The sequence below is a fragment of the Phoxinus phoxinus genome (assembly GCF_949152265.1).
Source record: "Phoxinus phoxinus genome assembly, chromosome: 20".
NCBI classification, from domain to species: domain Eukaryota; kingdom Metazoa; phylum Chordata; class Actinopteri; order Cypriniformes; family Leuciscidae; genus Phoxinus; species Phoxinus phoxinus.
In genome coordinates this window covers 21611344-21627489 of record NC_136895.1, presented here as the reverse complement: position 1 = coordinate 21627489, position 16146 = coordinate 21611344, and the positions used below count along the sequence as shown (strand labels likewise).

General features: G+C 35.5%; 2 protein-coding genes across 4 annotated transcripts in view; both read right to left on the bottom strand.

Moving 5' to 3' along the window:
• Nucleotides 1–9236, bottom strand: part of LOC306988412 (uncharacterized protein) — a 28164-nt gene extending 18928 nt beyond the window's left edge. Inside the window, exons 1-3 of one of the 3 annotated variants that reach the window (XM_079593387.1) lie at nt 9151–9236; nt 8160–8246; nt 7536–7732 (exon numbers count right to left, since the gene is read on the bottom strand). In XM_079593387.1, the coding sequence (XP_079449513.1) occupies nt 7536–7590 (55 nt within the window). In that variant the 5' untranslated portion in view covers nt 7591–7732; nt 8160–8246; nt 9151–9236. Of the gene's footprint in view, nt 1–7535; nt 7733–8159; nt 8273–9150 lie in introns of all 3 variants that reach the window. The other 2 variants (XM_079593389.1, XM_079593388.1) reach the window with 2 other exon arrangements.
• An 878-nt stretch (nt 9237–10114) lies between these two features.
• LOC306988224 (uncharacterized protein) lies at nt 10115–15757 on the bottom strand (the record flags this gene model as incomplete). The annotated part of the gene is made up of 4 exons (XM_079593031.1): nt 10115–10239; nt 12340–13251; nt 14414–14580; nt 15663–15757. 4 exons carry the CDS (start codon nt 15755–15757, stop codon nt 10115–10117), a joined length of 1299 nt encoding a protein of 432 aa, XP_079449157.1.
• Nucleotides 15758–16146: the final 389 nt, after the last annotated feature.

Below are 16146 nucleotides of genomic sequence, written 5' to 3'. Positions count from 1 at the left end.
TTACGGAAATGGGTCATACCATTGAGATTACCCGTCCTGAGCAGGTAAAGTAAAACCCCACTTATTCAAGGGCGCGCATTTATTACATGGAAAGAGCAAACGCATAATAGGAGTCTAAAATGCATACCCACGATTCCAATGAATCATGAATAATAAATTAAATGTAACTTAATGTCGTTAAACTGAATGTACGAAGGAAACAGCTGAAATAACTACAACATTAATAACACAGAAATAAGAGCGCGTGGTTGATCTATCAATCAGATGCGCATTAAAGTTGTGTTCGTAATCGTTAATAGGCTATAGCAAAAGTAGACACCCGGCGCGTTTTCTTTCAGAATCATAAGGAAAATGTTCAGTATAAAGAGAACAAAGAGGGCTTTTCTTACTATTCCATAAGGAAAAGTTAGTTAAGGTTTAGTTGGGAAAGTTCATGCTATTTTTAGTCTCGCCATGGAAGGATGTATACCAGGAACACTTTACGGTTGTGTATCCCTTAAAACTATCCTACACAATAGTTAGCATGAACTAACAATACTTTTAAAACCTTTTTAAATCTTGGCTTATATACATTTCTACAAATGCTAATGTATAGGCTATTGATTTTTTTTATATATAGTAATAGATTCATTAAAACTAACATGAACTAACATTAACAATGAACAAAATATTGTTGCTTTTTTTTATTTGTCCTCACTCTCTGAGTTTATTGATTATTCTAACACATAAAACTAATATCTAACCCAATCACACACACACACACATTCATACGAGTTGCAGAAAGAAAGAATGTCAGGAAAGAATGAGTTTTAAGAATGAGATAATGAAATCCCATGTTTCTATTATGCACTTATAAGACATGACCTGAACGAACCATCAATCCTTAATTTAACCCTTCTATCGTTTCTTAGGCGGGTTATTAAATTTATAGTAATGCACCAGTTCAGTTAAGAGTCTGGAGTTTACTTGATTGCGTTTATTTGGGGATTCCTTTTGTCAGCGTAAAAGGGGGTTTCCCGGGTTCGTTGATTGGCTGGCAGTCTTCTCGTGGCTGGATAGAGGTCTTGGGTGGCCAATCACGTGGTGTGTTGGCGGGTGGATGGAAAGTCTTTGGAGTTCGAAGCGGGCTTTGCAGTTGAATAGTTTAAACGAAACTTTGCAGTAAAACTTAACTAAGAACCGAGACTTTCAACGGAAAAGAAAACTAAGAAAAAGAAAGAAAAGTGAGACGAGTAGTTATGGCTTGACTGAAGCTGTTTAACCCATGTTCTTCTGATCTTGATTTGGGTTCTTTCATCCGCTCGTCTACATGGTTACTTGTCTGTCTGGTGTAAATCTACTCTTCTGCTAAGAATAAAAAAAACTAACAACAACCCGAACTGAACTCCCTTTGTTCAGGATCCTAAGGTTTTAAACTGAAAAGTTTGTCCAGCCTCCTGGATGAGTTCTGACCAATTAGGCACTGTCTTTATTTGAGAGGTGGCATTTTCTTCACCTCATCGTAAATCATGCGTTATCTGTGATCTCTTTACTCTCCAGCTCTAGCAGAGAGAGTACAGAGGCCACAGTTTAGACATCATTACTATTATAAGAATACAAAACATTTTACACAGATTTCAATCAAGCCATTTTCTGAATTATGAACATTATGATCGTACTTATGGGTAGCACGACACACTTTCATTCAAACATCTAATAGTTATAACCATTACAAGACTTATGTGATCTAAGCATAATGGACACACATATAGAGGTTGTAAACACAATATATAATTATGTAGTTGGATTATGTTTGATTATAAGTTCATCAATAATTGTTTTTGGATGATTTTATGTAATTTTATATGTAAAGTCTTAGTCTCCATGGTTTTTGAGAGATCTCAACCCGGAGGTCGTTCAAAGGTCCTCAAGAAAAAGGAGGTCTGTTTTAAATCCTTGGTCTTGAGATCAAACAACCCCTGCTGTTATCTTGTTGGGTGCCAGAGCCGTGCCGTCTCTGAACCAATCAGTCTTTCCCAAACTATCTAACTTGAAGACATTCTTCGTTGTTGGCCTCATCTCCTTGAAGCTTGCATGACCATAAATTTCTTACTAGGGGGTTTTCGTTGGCTATGGTAGAATGGCTGGAGCCTGGGTTTTATGGTTCTGGATTAGTGATTTGAGGTCTGGAGTGTTGAGTTCTGTGTGGAATTATGTTTGAACAAATCACCTGGAAGATTAATTTGTGTTTGGTTCGCCCTCAAATCCTACACAGGATAGGGCAGTTCCAGAAATACCAAGAGCAGAGAGTCATGAAATGAGAATACTATGAGCGATTGTATCAAATGCAGAGGAAATGTTGCTTAGAAGTTGAGAGATGAGAAGTGAAATCGATGGTGAAATAACTGGTGCACATTTTTTAAGTAAACCAGTAGGAGCAGGATCAAGATGACAGGAAGAAGAGTTTGCTTTGTTAATTAGCTCAGAGATATAAGCAGGGGTTGGAGGGGCAAAATCAGTGAGAGTACCAAGTGTAGAAGTGGTGAGGAGGTCATGCGTGAGAGCAGTAGAGATCATGGATAGGAAGAGATTATAGATACTATCAGTTTTACTTTGAAAGAAGTGCAGGAATGACCTAGAGGTCTGCTGAGTTACTCATGACAGGTGCAGGAGGGTTGGTGAGTTTGTTGACAATAAAAAACAGTGATTTTGGTCGAGAGGATGCATTGTTAATGATGAGTAGTAACTATAGAGCGTGCAGTATTTATAGCAGATTTGTATAACTGAATATGGTCATTGTAAGCAGTAAGGTGAACAGTTAAACCATTTTTTCTGTAAAAGCATTCAAGACGACGACCAGCTGTTTTTAGATTGTGAAGTGCAGGGGTAAACCAGGGAGACGTGTGCGTAGAAGGCACAAATCTACTTTTAAGAGGGGTGTGAATATTGAGGGCAGTGGAAATACAGGCATTATATTTGTTAAGGATATCAAGGGAGCTTGTGTGTTCAGTAATGTCAGAGAGATGAGTTTGTATAGATTCAGAAAATAGTAGTGGATCAACACAATTGAGGTTACGGTATGTTATAGTGGATTTCACCCTGAGGCGGGGAAGAGACATTTCACATTTTAGTTCAACGAGGAGGTGATCAGACAGTCCAATTTGAGAACCAAGCACGGAAATATTATGTAAACCAGTTGTGCAGACGAGAGCAAGTGTGTGACCTTTTGAGTGTGTGGCAAAATCGACATGTTGTACAAGATTGAAACATTCAAACACTGACAAGAGTTCACGTGATTCTGCACATTCGGTATCAACATATATATTGAAATCACAGAGTAATATAACACAATGAGATAAGACAGAGGAAAGGGTTAACAGTTTACTAAAGAAGTTTGACATAGATTTAGGTGGACGATACAGGAGAATCAAGAGCATTGGAGATGTGCCAGAAACTTTGAGAACTAAATATTCAAAGGTTGAAGTCACATGAAAGTCAATAGTTTTGACTGGAATGCTATTGCGGTAAACAGCAGCCAGGCCACCACCCCTTGATGTCAAACGAGGTTTGGCCAGGTGGCTGTATCCAGAGGGAGTGAGGAGATTTAGGTGGAAATAGTCATTAGGAGTTTGCCATGTTTCAGTGAGGAGCAATAAGTCAAAGTTTGTCTCAGTTAGTAATGAGCAGAGGACAGTAGCCTTATCTGTGAGAGACCGACAGTTAAACAGCGCAACTGCAGGATGAAACCCGCAGTCATTGGCCCTCATTTATGAAAAGTGCGTACACCAAATTTCCAGCGTACACCTGGCGTACACCCAAAACCACGGTGACTTTGCGATTTATCAATATGGACGTTGGCGTACGGCACGCTCAAATCCTACGGCAGCTCAGGAGGTGGTGTACATGTACGCACGTTTTGAGTTAGTGCTGAAATGCGCAAAAAAAACAATTCCTAACACACAAAATGCACTGACAAACTAAAGATATGATATATTATGACCCACTGTAAAAAAACAACAACATAGAAATTATAAACTTCAGTGTTTATTTTTGTGAGTTAAGCCCGGCAGGTGCGCACGGACTGGGTTCAGTAATGAAAGGCTTTCAATGACCAAAAAATAATTCAGACTGACAAAATAATTAAAATGACATTCTTCTTCTTTTAAATAATAATAATAATACAAATAATAATAATAACAATAACAAAGACATTCTTCTTCTAAATAACAATAAGCGTCATTAATAATCAAAATCATAATACTAATAAGAAGAATATTACAAATTGTCATGCAATTATTCACATCATCATCACTTGTACACCCCATTACATGTGACGTCATGCGAAATTCAACGCTAATAGTTTCAAAACACGTGCTGTAAAATAATGCATTGTGATAGGTAATTTGCTCAGCGATTTAAACTGGATTTCCACCGGAGAAGTTTCTCCTCTTTGCCGTCTTCCGTGTTTCCATGGCGTAAAATGAGGGCGTGGGGGAGGCGGAGACGTGAATATAAAGGGGCGTGTTAATCTAATGACGATCGTTTTCAGCCGCGGCATTTATCAAGAGGCAGGTATTGCGTACACCTGAATTTCAAAGGTACGCACAGCTTCATAAATCAGACGGTGAGATGAGTGTAAGCATAATCTTACGCCAACATATACGCCCGTTTCGACGCAAGATTTATAAATGAGGGCCATTGTGTGTATATGGATCAGACAGGACAGGACAGATCACAGGAAACAGTTTTTAGTGAGGTATGATGTATTCCACGTAGAGCTGGGCGATATGGCCTAAAAAAAATATCCCCGATTTTTTCACAAAAAATCCGATTTACGATTTAAACCGATTTTTTTCCCCCCTATTTAAAATCAATCTGCAGATGGCAAATAAATTGTTCAAAACAAGTTTTTGCTTTATTTAATTATATAAAGTGCAATCAGAAACAACAAGCCAAGATGGCAGGCCCTGCCAGTGAAAATGTAACATAGCATAACGTAACATAACATAAAATGGGTGGATTGGGATTAGTGGGGATGTAAAAAAAACACTTGCATCACAATTATACCGGTAAGTGTATTGTGATTGTCAAAACAGTTGGTGACTAAACAGAATTTTATTAAGTTTAGTGACAACACAATGTTTACATAGTGGTACACTGACTTTATATTACTGTTTTTATTAGGCTATTGTTTGACACAAATTTCACAATTTCAATTCTTGTGATTTGATTCTGATCTTGATTCCATATCGATTCCTTCAGATAAATATTAGGTACAGTAGATACGTTAATGTGTTGTGTTAATTTTTCTCCTCCCAAAAAAAACCTCACCTACTGTAAACATACAGAGCCCTGTCAGCTGGTCTTATTATTAAAGGTTAAAATTAACATCTCAAATTTATTTTAATGCGTTTTTTATAATGACAACGTAATACTATTTTATTATATAGGAAAAAATATAATAAATATGTAATATAGTTATCATATTTAGCAAAATACTCCTCTCTACAGACAATTTCTTAAGTTTAACTAACGTGCTATGGTCATTAAATGGCTTTCCTGAGGTGAACGTAACGTTATGTGACTGAGCTGTTTATGGACCTCTTTCTGCGGTTGAAAAACACTTGATCGATCGATTTTATTACATTTCGGTAAGTTGAACTGTATCTTTCAAATGACCTATTGATCATTTGTGTTTATTTATATTAACTAAGTTAGTAGTAACAGATGGTCGGTTCACGTGCCGCTTGAACTGAGATCTGTCACGTCACATTTACAAGCGCCACAACTGTGTTTATTGTTTGAATTTTGTAATTAAATTGACAGAATCTGAGAGCTGAGAATTTGTTTTATATGAATAGTACCGTAACCTTCTCTGTCGGTGTCAGTGTCCTCTTTGCTTTGCGATTTTCTCTGCGTGAGAAATGGATGTGTGGCGTGAGAGCGTGTGGAAAGTGACAACTGCGGCTGAGCAGTTGAGTCTGAACTACAACTGAGTCTGACGATGAATGCGTGAGAGTTGGCAGCCCTGCGGATTCAGTTTGCAAATATTTTTGGCGGGTCTGCTTGTGCAGCCGCGGTCTTGTTCATTTGACATGTTGTTTGTGTAGCTCTATGGCAAACGCGCTGAGCGCGTCCGGAACTACGGGAGCCCAGAGGGAGCGTCGGCGGATATTATAGAGAAAACCGATTTTCATTCAAACATATCGATGTACACTACACATTCGAGTTAATCGATAAAATCGATTTATCGCCCAGCCCTAATTCCACGGTGAGTAGACGGCAGCATAGAATTACAGATATCCGATCTGTTCGACCAGATGGAAGGAATGGCTGACGACGATGGGCAGAGCGATGAGAAATGGCGGCGACAGGAACGATGGACATAGCGCGGTCGCCTAGCAACCCCGAGCTCCGTACAGAGTCTAGTTGCATCGAGACGAGGATGAGATTTCAGGCTACGCAGTTGGAGTAAAGAAAAGTTAAGAGCCATAGGTACACAGCTGAATAATAAACGCAGAGTTAAAACTCCAGTGCAGTGCAAAAGCAGTGCAGAGACGTTGCGAAGAGTATGTATATTCAGACCGCGGAACAGCACGACATCACTGGCAATTGATAAACACTTATTATCAGATCAACTAAAAAAATCTTGGAGTGCTGCTTGCTGGAAGGACCTTTGTTTAGTAATCCCAGAAGGTGCTCTTTGATTGGGTATCAAACTTGCAATTATAGAAAAAAGATCCAAGGCACTTCTCCTCTGGTTCAAAAATGATAAAAAGCCTTTATTTAAACATGGCTCACTCTACAAACATTAAAAGTGACTATGCATCGAATGACCGAAATGCATCAGTGTGCAGTGTTTAAGTTACTAATGTAGATGTTTGTAGAGCCATGTTTAAATAAAGGCTTTTTATCATTTTTGAACCGGAGGAAGTACCTTGGATCTTTATTATATAAACACTTATCATACTCATATTGCACTTTGCAGTGATTTTTTTAGGCAAAAACACGGTTTGAAGATGGTTTCATGATGTTTCATGTTCTCATTATAAAAATGTTTACACAAACTGTAGTGTTGACTGCATTCATCAACCCTGAACTAAAATTATTGTAAGAAAACTGTCATTTTAAGAGAAATAACTTATATTATATATTAACTATAATTAACTTCCATAATTTAAGAGAAATTTAAGTTTGTCCGTAACTATAAATTTCACTTTTGTTTAATTTATGTTAAATTTCCAACCCAAGTTTATTTATTTGATACACTTTGTGTATTGCAAGAAAATAACCAAATGACACAATTCAGGGTTGTAAAACGTATTTAGACATGTTCAAAAGCTCAATAACACTAATTTCTCTGGTAAATTGTTGGAAGAAAAAAAAGATTTCAATTCCAGACAGGCTATAGTTTGTACCCAGTCACATGTATCATTTGCTACTTAAACTATATTATTTCACAGCTCATATGACTTTTCCAACTACAACCACAAAAACGACTTAAATTATATCACCTTAATGTTCTCTTAAATTAAGAATTAAGAATAAACACCAACCTCTTTGTTCTTCCATGTCTCCAGGATCCATTCTGCAGGATTCCGGATCACTCATGTTCTTTCATCAACACTTCTTCACTATTAGGCTGACGTGATTAATTCAGCATTCATTGATGCTGTGGGAGGATCTTCAGTGAAGGTGGATCGTTTTAGGAGCTTCACGGAAGGCGAATTGTTGTGTAGTAGGAACAGCAGATCTGCCAAAATAAAAATTTGATTGCAGGTTAAAATTATTGAGATCAGTTTCAGGAGAAATCCATTCTTACACAATTTAAGCATTTTGTTTGCTTTTACCACAAATTCACATTCTGTGTATTTCTATTTTGTTAAAGATTCAATCTAATATAAACATTTTACTACACTTTTACCCTTCATTTTATTTTGCTGCATGAACAAATATACAAATAAATATAGAAACATGCCAATAAATCTTACAATTAAAGAATGCAAACCTAAAAAAGTATGAATAAAAAAATCATTCAGAAATATAGTAATTTGTAAGGAATAAATAACACGTCAACATCATGTTTTTGATAGAAGAGTTTTTAGATTTTTTTAGTTTTTTACGTGAAACATGGTTTATCACAGACTATAAAGAAATAAATGCTTTTAAGAGATTTATACCTTGTAGATATGAAACGTGATGATCATGTAGATTTCGCCTCAGTTAACACCAATGAAATGAGCTTTAAGTGGCAGTTTACAGGTGATCTGAAGACATCAGCATAATGAATGAGCTGAAAACAAGATCTATTGACATGAATTAAACAGGCTTTTCAGGAGCTGTTAATAGTGACAATTCTGAAACAAACCTTACAGGATCACAAGCAGAGATTTGACTTCATTATAAGTGTTTGGGGTAGAAAAACTGCTCTGTTGTAGTATTATTTCTCACAACGTGAGAAAAATAAAACATCAATAATACATAAAAACAAATACAAACGACGACAAACCTTTACAGATTTTTTTTTTTTGTTGTTCATTTCTATGTTGGAGACCTGCTACAACCACTACAGGTAAATCTTACCATCTTACAGCATCATAATATGCAAATAGTTGGATTTTCTAACTGCATTTATAGCAATAAAGGAATTAAATCATTAACTTAACATTTTGTATGTGCAATGGTAATGATAATAATACATGATAAAAGTTGGTTTAAAAATGAAATAAAGCAGGACAGCGTGATTTTCAATGTTTCTAGTTTAAAACTTAATAATTCACATTAATCTACATATTCACATTTATATCTAGGCTACTGTGACTGAATTAAAGTCCCACATGGTTTGTCACAGGCTCAGTAATGTATTTTAGCATTAATCCTTCCAGTAGCCTACATATTTTTATTTTAATGATGTAAAGTAGCCTAACTAAAACAATTGCTACGGTAGCCTATCTCAAAATACCGGAGAGTGTAGAAGATAAAATATACAACATACAAAAACACACGAAATAATCGATTTAACTGTTTCTCACAAGCTCGTTGACTGCGCAATACAGATGCCCAAATAGCGGTGTATCCAACGAAACCAATACAGAAAACGACCCAGATTGTTGCTTTAACTGTACAATGTATGTCTATGGTAAAATATACCAAACTCTGTGAACTGCTCACCTCAGAGAAGACTTGTGAGCGGGCTGACGTCGATGACGTAAACACAGCGCGGTGAAATCCAAATAGGGCATATTACAAACGGAAGTGAGCGTTTACGTTTTTTGTAAAGATCTTAAAATATTTTATGACTCATTAAATGTAATTACTAGACATACGAAATTTATTTGTAATTATATGAATATATAGAAATTAAATGTAATTAAATTTGTAAAATGTAATTTATATGTATCCCCCAATATCTCTTTGGCTTCTGTTTTATGTTAAAATGGCATTGTATAACTTTATGAAGTTTTAAAATGTTCTGTTTATAAATAAAATGAAAAATCCCTATGCCCAGAGCCCTTGAAGTGGCTTTGGAGCGAGCAGGGCACTTGTGTGCCATTATGCAGCAGTTTGGAAAACAAATTAAACTGAATTTAAGTACACACAGTTATGGCATAATTCAACAATCATATGCATGTTCTCGTGTTGATACAGCACATAGAAGAAAAAATAAAACAGAACAAAGGTAAAGGGGAAAAACAAATGTTGGGGAGAGATAAACAAGTCCAAACAGAAAGAAGTCTTAGGGCATTTCTGTCCGAAATCCACTGACGAGATTCTGCAAATAGCTTCAGATCATTCTATCCACTGAAATGGAGTTGAATATTTACACTACATCTGTGGATAAAATGTTTACCTATAACAATCAGATTGTTTATCAAAAATGAATAGGTTCTTATCATTCAAAAACACTCCAACTTTGATTGACATCATATTTTTGCGCTAAATCTTTAGATTTTAACCAACTCTGAAACGAAAGCCAAAATTATAAATGAATAAATTTGAATTGTCATTCGAGATTTTAAATGTGACTTCTGTTGTGGCAAAAAATTTAAAATAAAATCATTAAACATCATCACTGCGTAAGAGACACTCAGAGTCAAGTTTATAAAAAGAGAAGTATTTATTCTTGCAAGAAGGTTCAGTCGCCGACTCGCCACACAGTTGTTACACTGCAGGGTGAGTGAGACATAGACAGGAAGCAATGGGCAGCCTTTATACCATAATCAAGGTCTTTCTCCAGCAGGTTTCTTTCTGCCATGCCCTCTAGATAAGAGACCCATTGTTAAATAAGTTTCTGTTTATCACTTAGCCTAGTTGTCACTTAAGACCACCAAAAGTCAATACCAGGATCAAATGTCCTGTCCCATATGCTCCTAAAGTGTCACACTCATATATTTACCCATTCACACACAATACGAACAATAGAAACATGAGACACTACTTTGTAATATCTACTAAAGATCAATGAACATCAAAAAATTCCATTACAACCTCCACAAATGCCAGCATGACGAAACCTGAGAAAAAAATGGGCCAAAATTAAGGTAGCCTCACTGAACATTTATTTAACTGTTGCAAAAATGTCTTATGTTCATTTTTCATATGTTTTTTTTTTTTGTGTGTGTGTTTATTTAAAATGAGACAAATCAGATATTATTTTAATCTTATATCTGTTATTTAACAGTTAAGATAGTTTTTTTATGCTAATCTAACCAGCAGAAGACACTAGCCTGGTTTAAATCTCAGTTGCACAGAATTTACAAAATAAATTGGCAACTCGAGCACCAAAATAAAAAAATCCCCACACCAAAATCTAACACCAAAGACACATGCCCTGAATTAGCATTACAGTTTTTTACAATCGCTATGACAGTTTCTTCAATACATTTAACAAGTTTCCTAAACTCTTAACACGGTTAGCACAACATCCACCTTTGTAGGCTATAAAATTAACACATTTATTGTTGCTTTGACACAAAATGCATACAGTTAACACAAATTTAAAATGCTTGAACTTCTTTTACACCAACTCAACCAAAACCAAAACAATGTAATTTTACTGCCAAATTTTCAAATGATTTCACACTGTATGTCAGAACAGATAACATCATGTTCTAAACATAAGTTATAGGCTAAAGTCAAAGTGAATATTGTGAATTGAAATAAAACAAAAATGTTGAGAGGCTTCAAAAGAAACTACAGTGCAAAACACAATCTATGATCAAAACAATATACTTCTATTGTATAAGGGCAGACCTGACACAAAATAATGCAGTTTCTGTAATTTCAGCTTATGTTGGTGTTTTTTTTTTTGTCATTGTGTTATGATTGACTAAATGTTCCTGTTGGAAGAGAACGTGTTAGTGTTTTGAATAATTATTTGATTTTGAAACATGTTTGCAGTGTTTTGTTAGACATAGTGTATTGTGTTAGTGTATTATTGTATTTTGAAAATTAGTTTTGGAGTTTAGTTTACAATGTGTGATTTTGAGCATGAAATTAACCGGTTTGCCAATTGTGTGTTTTAGGTGTGTTGGTGCGTTAAGAGTTTAGGAAATGTGTTAAATGTATTGAAAAAACTGTCATAGCGATTGTAAAAAACTGTAAACCATTGGAATTGGAAATAGTTCCCTCACAAAACGCTTCCATTAAAAATTAACCGCTATCAAACAACTTTCCGATGCTCTTTGAAATTCATTGAGAAAATATAATCCTCAAAATACGATTCGTTAGCACCAAAGGTACAAAAAAGAAAGACTCAAAGGCGAGTGTGGCGAGTCGTGCTTCCCTTCGTGAAGATCGGGGACCGACTCGTCGCTCTTAGCAGCCGCTCGATAGACCTAAAGAAAAAGTCTTGAGGGTTTTCTGTCATTTGTTCTGATTCGCTTTCAAAAGTATAATATCTGCATTATTTTATAGATTGAAAACAGGGAATTAAGCTGGTTATAAGTTAGCAACAACAAAAAAGAAGCATTAAGAACATTTTGGTGGATATTAAAGTACTCTGATCCTCTGGGGTGGATGAGGCTTTACATTCTCATGAAAAAATAAAATACATATACATCACCCATGCAGGAGAAAGATATGCAGTAGGTGGCGGTATAAAAGGAATAGGAAACGTGAATGTTTTTAGCTTTTTTATTAGGATAAGAAACAACATTTATTGGACAGGTCATGTCTGATTTGGTCCTGATTTATATGTTATGTTATTGCACAACATGTTACAGAGTCATGTTTGATGAGGACGCAACATTGCATGTGAAAGAGCTGGATCTGAAGATGAATTCAAACATTATATCATGATTTCACACATTTGTTTTTTTGAATGAAAGAGTAGACTAGATGAATGAGTGAAACTCTTGCCACATGGAATACAGTGATACGGTTTCTCTCCAGTGTGGATCCTCTCATGTATTTTCAGATATGATGACTGACGGAATCTCTTCTCACAGTGTGAACACTTGTAAGGTTTCTCTTCAATGTGGATCCGCTCGTGTATTTTCAGATGTCCTGACTGACGGAATCTCTTCTCACAGTGTGAACACTTGTAAGGTTTCTCTCCAGTGTGAATCTGCTCGTGTATTTTCAGATATGATGACGTACTGAATCTCTTCTCACAGTGTGAACACTTGTAAGGTTTTTCTCCAGTGTGAATTCTCTGGTGCGTTTTCAGATCAGTATTTGTAATAAAAGTCTTTCCACAATCAAAGCACAAATAATTCTTCACACCACTGTGTCTTTTCTGGTGTTCTTTTAAACACCTCAGGAGACTAAAACTCTTTCCACACAAAGGACACACGTGAGTCTTCTCCTTTGTATGAACTTTCAGGTGGACCTTCAGGGATGATGCAGAAAAATACGTTTTCCCGCACAGATCACAGTGAAACGGTCTTTCTCCTGAATGAGAAAGCAAATGCGATTTAAAAGAGTGTGACTGTATAAAACTCTTCCCACACTGATCACATGTGTGTGGTTTCTCTCCAGTGTGGATCATCATGTGACGTTCAAGACTTTGTTTGTATGAGAAACTGTTCCCACACTGATCACATGTGTGCAGATTCTCTCCGGTGTGGATCATCATGTGACGTTTAAGACTTTGTTTGTATGAGAAACTCTTTCCACACTGAGAGCAGGTGAAAGATTTGTTTGATCTTCTCTTCAGTAAAAAAATCATTTTAGTCTGTGAGTGACTCAAAGATTTATTTCCTTTTTTGACATCATGTTTCTCCTCCACTTCACTCAGTTCTTCACTCTCCTCGTTCTCCTCCAGCAAGTCTAAAATGAAAGTAAGTTTTCTGTAAATCGTTTAAAAAAATCAAAGAGAGAAATGTGACGGGAAGCGACATGAACCCTGAGAAAGTGAACACTGACGTAACAACAGAAAGTAGACAGACGCTATACAAAAGTTGTAACACAGATAACAGTGCGAGTCCAGATTTTCACCTCTTCTGCTGTCTTTCACATAAAATGTGTAAATGATAAACGTCCAAATGATAAACTTTCACTGTAAGATGGTAAAACTTAAAAGTTAATCCACGATTCACATGCGTGCCGAACCATAGGACCTGTTCCGTATGGATAACGGATCAACTATACGATCTAGATATTGTAGACTACTTATTATAGAGAAAAACAACAAATGACAAAAATTATCAATTGTTACACAACATAGATTATAAGGAGAGTGTAATTGATATATAATTGAATATTGATACATAATATGAATATTGTGCAAAACTTCATTTATTTCAGTACTTCAACTTAAAAGGTTATATAAGGAAACTAATATATTATATAGACTCATTACATGCAAAGTGAGATATATCAAGCCCTTATTTTGTTATAATTTTGATGATTACGGCTTACAGCTATGAAAACATTTTCACAATATTCTAATTTCTAATTTGGGTTTTTTATAGCTGTAAGCCATAATCATCCATATTAATAAGTCATTTTAAGCAAATTCATTTTGCTTTATCTAGATAAAGTATAAAATGGGGGTATTGAATTTTGGAGTGAGTTTTACCGTGCTGACTGTCGTAACACAACATGACATGCTGTTTAAATGCTGAATGGAGGAGCTTATATGATTTTTTGCCTTTTGTGGAGCTTAACAGTAACAACCACGAGTACGCAAAGTATTGGATTTGGATCAGTCCTGTCCAAAAATTGCAGTATCGGAGCTGATAGATACTGAATATTGGATCAGTGCATCCCTACTGACAACCAATATAAATGTTTCAGGATATTTTTTACCCAGTTCATGGAAAGTGCCCTGCACGTTATTTATTTTATTTTTTTACTTTAACTATGTTATTTCACAGCTCCTAAATTGCTTTTCTTTTTTTACTAGAACCACAAAATCTGTTGAACTGCTTGAAGTTTTATAACCTTAATGTTCTTCAGCTTTACTAATGAAGAATCATTAAACACCAACCTCTTTCTTCAGTTTCTTCATGTTTCATCCTGCAGGACTCTGGATCACTCATGTTCTCGCTGTTCTCAATCTTCACTTGTAGACTGATGGGAATAATCCAGCATTTATTGGTGAACTGCTGTGGGAGGAGCTTCACTGAAGGTGAATGTGTGTTAGGAGGAGCAGATCTGCCAAAATCAACAATAAATGATCAAAATCACAATTTTATTCTATGCATTTATGTTAATATATCAAAAATGTACAGTTGTACAAGACATGTAGGAAAACATGAAAAAATACCAGAATTAAAATAATCCAAATATAAAGAAAATGTAAGAATATAAATACAGTAAGATAAACTAATTCAGAAATGAATCTACAGATTAATAAGCAATAATACATTTAGATGAATTTTTATTAATTGGTTTTTAGTTTGTAGTTGTTTTTACATAAAACATGGTTTATCACAGACTATAACAAAATAAATAGTAGATTTCAAAAGTGGTGATTATGCAGTTTGTCTCAGTCTGTTGACAATGAAATGAGCTTTAAGTGTCAGTTTACAGGTGATTGAAGACATCAGCATAATGAATGAGCTGAAAACTAGTAAACTATAGACATTTAAAATTGAGGCTTTTAGCAGCTGTTATGTAATAGTGACACTCCTGACACAAGCTTTACAGGATCATCAGCAGAGATCTGACTTTATTTGAGTCAGGATAGGCTGAACTACTAAAAAACTGCTTTGTCAGTATATTGTTTCTCATAATCTGAGACGGAAAAAACATCAGTAATAAAAAAAAAAAAAAAAAATGGCACCCATATTTGCAGTAGTTTTTTTTTTTCTTTTCTGCTTCTTTTATTTAAGAGACCGTTTCATTCCCCACTACAGATAAATACCTAACAGTGGGATAATATATTCATTTGAACCTAAATTTGATTTTCCAATAACTACATTAGCAATAAAGAAAATAGATCCTTCATTTCTCAGTATAAAACATTTAATTTTTAAATATTAAAGATACTAATAACCATTAATAACCACCACAAACTACTAGCTAAATGTTAAATGAGCAATATCCCACAAGTAGCTGTTCGATATTGCTGTATATCAGCACGGCTGTGATTCGGCTGTGGGTAATCACAGCGTGCTTATATACAGCGATATTGCACGGCTAATATTTAATAATATTTATTTATTCTGCTCTGCTCCTCTTTTGGTTCCGCTCCTCCGTGAGAGATACGAGACCGGTCGCTCATTAATAATCACACCACCGGTCTCTCACGGCCCTCGGTCTCGTCCTGCTCGCCACAAACACCTACAGCTGTGTGCTCAACAATCCCATCAGAAACCAGACCACACATCTGGACAACATCATGCAACACACATGTGAAGGTATCACAGCATGTTTTATCCTCTATTTGTGACTTTTGTGACTTTTAGTCTATGTCTGTTTGATGTCAAATATACACTTAAACTCTCACTTTATTCACTTTTAGCAGATAAACAAAGAACAAATGTTTATGAGATGCATATACAAATTTTTGTCAAATAAAATTATATCCAGAATTTGCTTCTGCCAGTCGTTGTGTCTTGGACTGAAGCCTATTGGCTGTTAAAAAAGACAAGCCTTTCATGTTAAATGACCATTTTCATCATCATAATGATTTATTTAATGACTTATTTGAAACTTTAAGCAGTTTAATTAAGATTACACTAGTGACTGTATTCTGTGCATTACAGAACATGACAA